The sequence below is a fragment of the Otolemur garnettii genome, unplaced genomic scaffold (genome assembly GCF_000181295.1).
Source record: "Otolemur garnettii isolate 467f Iridium unplaced genomic scaffold, OtoGar3 scaffold00005, whole genome shotgun sequence".
Taxonomy (NCBI): domain Eukaryota; kingdom Metazoa; phylum Chordata; class Mammalia; order Primates; family Galagidae; genus Otolemur; species Otolemur garnettii.
In genome coordinates this window covers 15,752,280-15,759,090 of record NW_003852400.1, presented here as the reverse complement: position 1 = coordinate 15,759,090, position 6,811 = coordinate 15,752,280, and the positions used below count along the sequence as shown (strand labels likewise).

Below are 6,811 nucleotides of genomic sequence, written 5' to 3'. Positions count from 1 at the left end.
CCACAACGCCCGGCTATTTTTTGGTTGCAGCCGTCATTGTTGTTTGGCGGGTCCGGGCTGCGGATTCGAACCCGCCACCTTAGGTGTACGTGGCTGGCGCCTTAGCTGGTTGAGCTATAGGCACCGAGCCAGTAACTAAGTTCTTATAAAGCTTAATGAATATGTACACTGGCATTTACCAGTGAATTAAACAACCACATTCACTTATTCTTCGAAATTAATATTATTCATTTTTACCATTACCATTATTCCACAATAACAGGGATCTGGTCAGCTAGCTCTCCTTCCTGAAATCCTCCAATTGTCTTTGGGACCAAGTCCAAACTCCTCAGCAAGTTATGCAGGTGCTGAAGCATCTACTTCCTGCTTTCCTGTTTTGTCTTATATGTCCCTTAAATCTTAACTATTTGCAATTATCAAAAACATGTCCTGATTCCCACATGCCTATGTACTTACTACATAGATACACCCACCTCTCAGTCGCCCTCGGTAGAGTGCCCATGGCGTTACACAGCTTACAGCAACCTCTAACTCCTGGCCTTAGGCGATTCTCTTGCCTCAGCCTCCTGAGTAGCTGGGACTACAGGCACCCACCACAACACCCGGCTATTTTTTTCTTGCAGTTTGGCTGGGGTCAGGTTTGAACCCCCCACCCTTGGCATATGGGGTTGGCACCCTACTCACTGAGCCACAGGCACCACCCAATGTGACAATTCCTAACTTACCCTTTAAACACAGCTCGGACAGCCTCCCCAGACAGCCCACCTTGACTGGTCACTTGGGTTAAGGACTAGGCACTCTCTGCCTTCAGAGTTCTCTTTAATCACCTCAAGAAAAATCACAGGGCAAAGTATCATTGCTGATTCACTCATTCCTCTTCCCACTTATTTGTGAATGCTTAAAAGCTAGAACTATCTTTTATCTCTAAATTCCCAGCACCTTGCACAAAAATCTGTACACAATAGCAGCTCAAGTAAATAAATGCCTCTTAAAAACAAATCAACAAATGAATATAAGCTTTTTGACTTCACAGAAAATTACCCTCTTATTTCCAAAATAGAGAGAAAGTTGCTTTAAAATATCTATTATAAATTAAGATGCCATAAATTATATTTATTTAATTATCAAGAAAATAGCAGGAGCTATAAAATCAACTTAAGTTTTCGGCTCCAATAACAACTCTCCGGGAAACTAAAAATGCCAAAGAAAGAAACTTTTTAGTTTCCTAATTGTAGGAAAAGTTGGCCAATAGAAATTAGGTCTTTACCATTCTGACCGCCAGATTCGATCCTAGTTGTCAATGATTTCCACCTGTAGTTTAAGGAGCATGGTAAACTGCAGTGGCTCCCAGATGATGCAGACATGGAGATATACCGTGTGTACCTTGATGGGCCAGGCACTGAGATAATTTCCTGTAGTAACTACTTTGAGGACAAGATATTATCCTTAGTTTCACTTCTGACTTGAGTTAACCTATTCATACCCTTAAACCTAAATCATACCAATTCATTCACACTACACCCAAAACCAGTCATTCTCTTTCAATTGTGACATTTAGTACTGTAGCAAAATAAAAGCTGCATGGGCCAAGGTATCTTCTATCCCAAGTCAAGTGGCCTATGAACTAAAAACCTGCAGACGTGGTGCTCCATAAATGTGAAGGAAAGGAGGAAACTGATGGCTTTTCACCAAACAGGGAAGGGCAGAAGTACCTGAAGACAACGTTATCAGCATGACGCCGAGATTCTGACAGTAGTCTCCAGGTTCGATCTTCTGGTTTTTCTTTGTATTTCTACTTTCTTCAGTCTCCCTTCCTCTCCCAGAAAGTCTTTGTGATTTGTTCTAACTCACTGACTCTATCAGTAAAATCCAAACTGTGAGAAACTACAGGATGAAAGACCTCATGTCTTCAACAAAGGTACGGCAAGGGCAAAAAAATTAAATAAAGTAAATGGAAGGCAGAAATCATGCATTAAAAGACTCAAAAAAGCAAACAAAAAGCAGTTGACAGACACTATTTAGGTCCTGGTTCAGGCAAACAAACAATTATGTTCTCTCTCTCTCTCTCTACACAGACACACACAATACATATTTGATAGTAGTAAGAGAAAATGTCTTGGTTATGTTTTTTAAAGAATCTTTCACCTTTTATAGCTATATTACTGAATTTTTTATAAATTAAATGATTATGTTTTGCTTCAGAATAAGATAGGTAGGGGAAGAAAATAGGCAAGATTAGCCGTGAGTTCCCAATTGTTGAAGCTGATAGTTCAGTATATTGTTGTGTCTAGTTTTGTGTTCGAAGTTTTTATAATCAAAAGTTAAAATGAGTGTCAGAATATTCCTTCACAGAAATAATCCTAATTAATTGGAAAATGAGACCAGGAAACTGTGTTCCTTGCTTCTTTGGTTTTACTATGGAAACAAGTCAAAATGGAAAAAGAAAATAAGCATTTACTAACCATTAATTCAAATAAAAGAATCCTTCATTAAAGGTTTAGCAAATTATATTTTCTAATATGATAACCTAAAACTTTGATAGATACTACTGTAGCCCATTAATTTCTTACCTTATATTAAAATTTTAACAGAAGAAAGTATTTGGCCTCAAATACAAATTCAAATAAAATTTTTCTATTTTTTTTCATTTTTTTACATACACTTTTTTTTTTCCTAACAAGTTGCTTGGATGGAATTGGACACTTTTTTTCTTTTTTCTTTTTTTTTTTTTTTTTTGAGACAGTATCTTGCTCTTTCCCTCAGGCTAAAGTTCAGTGGCAGTGAAATCATACCTCACTGCAGTCTCAAACTCCTGGGCTCAAGCCATCCTAGGGCCTCAGCATCCCCAGTAACGGGGATGACAGGCTCTCACCAGCTAGCCCGGCTAAATTATTTCTGATTTTTGTAGAAATCATGTTCTCCCTACTTTCCTCAGGCCTCACGTGAACCTTCCACCTCAGCCTCCCAAAGTGCTAGCATTGCAAGCATGAGCCACAGTGCCTGGCCAAGATGTATATCCTAAAATATTGATGAACATTTTCACACAGGCAAAATGTATAAAGCACTGCTTTTGCTTCAGTGAAGTTTACAAAAATTTTCAACTCCATGAACAAGTCCTATCTTATTATGTGCTTACAGGTGGGTGAAGTGCCTGCCAGGCTGATGTACGTAAATACAAAACATATTTACGTAGCCTCCCCCCAAAATTACTCAGCTTTGTCAATAAGTTCCAAATAATTTTCAGGCATATCTGTGGATGCGTGATAATGATCTAAGTATGAGAACAACAAACTAGAATTTTAACACATTATTTATAAATAATAAACCACACAGCCCTAATTCAAACCAAGAGAACTACTACCCACAAAGGGGCACAGCACGGGGACGCCTTTTCTGGAAGGTAGAGGCGAATGGGCACATCGTCTGTGTGCACAAATCGAAGGGTTGTGGAAACTGGTAGAAGTTTAGTTGATTTTACAGTTTGGGTTTTTCAGAAATGTCTAGCCTTGTTTTTTCCCATTATTCTACACTACCACTCTTGGATTAAATAACTTGTAGTCTTCTCTTGGAGGATAATAACAATAACAATTACGATCCTCAAACCCTGCCCCCATACCCTCCCTTCTCCCATGGCCAAGGTTTTAGCTTTGCAGAGAGGAGAAAGCCTCCGCCCCTTGGCTCAGGTCACCGCACTGCTGGTGGCACCCCACACAAACTTCCCCAGAGCAAAACACCCAGCCTGTGGTTCCTTTTCGTACCCTTTTCCCTTCTTTTCTGCACAGGGAGCGCCATGCATGACTCGCATTGGGACTGCGCTCATTTCGTGCAAGATACCGCGTCTCCAGGGCAACCGAGAGCAAACGTGCGGTCGCGGGTGGGCCGACTGCGCGGAGGACCACCCCCCGACGGCGCCACTCACCTGCCGGCCGCCTGGGTCGCCTCGCACTCGGGTGTCCAGCGCGTCGTGCCGAGTTTCGTCTTCGCCACCCGAGCGGTAGATGAGGCGCAGCGGCACGATGCTCTGGCGCTCCTGGAAGCGGTTTTCGTTCCCCTTCTCCAGCTCCGTCAGTGAGGTGTCTCCTCCAGGCAGGAAGGGGTAAGGAGGGAGTGGAGAGAAAAGGCGAAAATAACGACCCTGACCCACACTCCTCCATCCTGCGGTCCTACGTCTCCCCTACGAAAATCCGCCGCCCCCTCCTTCCCGGACCCCATCTGGGAAGGACGCAGACACACCAGCCGGAGAGCTTAGGACCAGCTCATCTGAGAGCATCCAGGATCGTGGCCCAGAAGCAAGTCACCCCTTTCCCATCCTCCCCATTCCTCTTTGAAAAGGATAAACAGGGTTTTAACCGGACCTTCTACTGCATCCGCGCGCCCCCACACATACATTTTTGCTCCACTTTTCACCATCCTGCCATATAAAAATTCTCCCCGCGCACCCGGGAAATGGGGGCGCCCCTTCCCAATGCGCCGGAGGGCTCCAAAGATTCACGGAAAATGGTACATCCCGAAGCCACAAAGGGTGGCTAACTTACCTGCCTGGCCGCAGCGCGCCGTGGGGCAGGTCCCCAGGGCGCAGAGCAGCAAGAAGGGCACGGACGCGGCCGCCGACGCCTGCATGGTGCTGCCGTCAGCCCGCCTCGCCCGAGGCGCTCAGCTCCTCATGCCCGGGCAGCCGAGTCCGAGTGCGGCTCCCCGGCTCCGCGCCTCGCGGGTCCCCGCGGCCGCCCCCTCCCAGCCCCAGCCGGTGCTGCGGATGCCGCGGCGCTGCAGCCTCCACTGTGGCGCTGCCTCAGTGCTGCATTGTGCTCCGCGGGCGCTTCCGCTGGCGGGGGGAGCGAGCGAATGCTGCATTGGGCGGTTGGCTGTAGCTAAGTGGTTTCTAGCGCCTCCCACCTCATCCCCTGGCAGAGGCTCGGGCGGGCGACGAGCGCTCGGCAGGGAGCGAGCGCCCGGTGCTCTCGCCCCCCGCGCGCGGGCAGGGCCGCGCGCAGGAGAGTCAGCTGGGAAATGTAGTTCCCTCCCCGCGTCCCGCCGGGCTCCACGACGGCGCGGACTGTGGTGACATCGTGACCGTGAGGTCTTCTGCATCCTGCTGGTGGGAGGGAGGAAAGAGCGAAAGAAAAAGGTCATCGCTGACAGGACTCCTGGCACCGGAGCTGCACCAACTGTGCATTTGCAGCAGCCGGTGTTCATCCACATTGTCCGCAAAGAACTGTAATGTTTCCCACAGATTGGTAGTTCCTTAAGTTATTATCAGGGAACTATGCTCTCCCGAAAGAATGGTAAATTGATCATTTACTAAGTAGACATTGAGGATCAACTGAAGGACGCCGGTATAAGAGGCAAAAGTTCTCGGATACAAGTGAGTAAATAGACCATTTTTTACAATGCGGTGTGAAAAGTGTCCGGGTAATGGCGTCAGGGAGAACCCCTGGAGAAGGTCTTTGCAGGCACTCCAAGGATGATTGAGCCCAACTCTGCAGGACGTTTTTATTCTTTCTCTAACATCTGACAACCTCAAACCTGTATTCAAGAATCAGACAGGCTAAACTTTGCTTTCCCAAGCTGTGTGTTCCATTTTTCTCTAATTTCAAGTCGTAGAAAGTCTTGAGGATGAAACAGTAATAAGGTAATAATCAACAAAGTTAATACTTGTGTAGTATTTTACTTTTTTGGAGTTCCTGTATAGTCATTTGATCCCCAAATCAACAATTTGATCATAGTTATTATTTCCATTTCAGGGAGGAGAAAATTAAGGCTTGAGCTGTACCTTTCAAATACCGTAGCCAGTAGCCATACATGGCTACTTAAATAAAATTAAAAATTCAGTTCCTCATCACAGTGGCCACATTTCAAGAGCTGAATCTATCAACACAGTAGTCAGTGGCTACTGTGTTGGACAATAAAGATATAGAACACTTTCATCATTGCATAAAGTTTTACTGGACAGCACAGGCTTCCAAGGACCCATGGCTATTCATAAAGTGAACGGGGACCTCGATCTTCTGCTTTCAGGTCTGAGTCTTTTTCACATCTCCCTGGTTGAAACCTGTGTTTGTGTAACTTTCAACTTGATTCTGATTCTGTAGAACAGATGGAAAAATCTTCTACATGAAGCTCTTTGGAGATGTTTTTCTCTTCCTGGTGGGAATTTTTTACCCCTGCCTTGTGTGATAATGGTTCAGAAGGTTCTTTCACCATCCTGATAAACTGGAAATATACTCCAGTTAAAGTGTGGTATTTAGACTTAATTACGTATAACTTAGGCATGATTTCACAAGCACATAATAGGGAGAGACTCTTTTCTTTCTTGTTCTAACCTTAACTAAGAGGACATCCATTCATATTTTGGTAACCACTTCTCATTGAGCTCATATTGTCATTTCCCCAAATCTTCAAATCAATGAGCCACTTAAGAACCCAATAAATGTTATGCAATTGTAGCCTGAACATGATTTCAATAGTACACATTAAACATTAGTGCAGGATATTCAATAATAGTTACTGTGACAGAGAATTAGAACCCAAAGCTTTGGAAAAGTCATTTTCCTTCCCTTCGCTACATCATGAACCTAAATTCTTTTTTTTTTTTTTTTTTTTTTTGAGACAGCTCTAAGCCCTGCCCCCGGGGGGAGCCGGGCGCATCACAGATCACAGCAACCTCCAACTCCCGGGCTCAAGTGAGTCTTCTGCCTCCACCTCCCAAGTAGCTGGGACCACAGGGGCCTGCCACAGCACCTGGCTATTTTTTTGGTTGCAGCCGTCATTGTTGTTTGGCAGGCCTGGGCTGGACGAACCTGCCAGCTCA

General features: G+C 45.1%; 1 protein-coding gene across 3 annotated transcripts in view; it reads right to left on the bottom strand.

The window, feature by feature from the left end:
- The window catches only part of ADAM22 (ADAM metallopeptidase domain 22), a 255,911-nt gene extending 250,956 nt beyond the window's left edge, over positions 1-4,955 (bottom strand). For all 3 annotated transcript variants that reach the window (XM_003782646.3, XM_003782645.3, XM_003782647.3), the window contains exons 1-2: positions 4,536-4,955; positions 3,920-4,080 (exon numbers count right to left, since the gene is read on the bottom strand). In XM_003782646.3, coding sequence (XP_003782694.1) covers positions 3,920-4,080; positions 4,536-4,620 — 246 coding nt within the window. In that variant the 5' untranslated portion in view covers positions 4,621-4,955. The remainder of the gene's footprint in view (positions 1-3,919; positions 4,081-4,535) is intronic.
- Between the last annotated feature and the right edge of the window lie 1,856 nt (positions 4,956-6,811).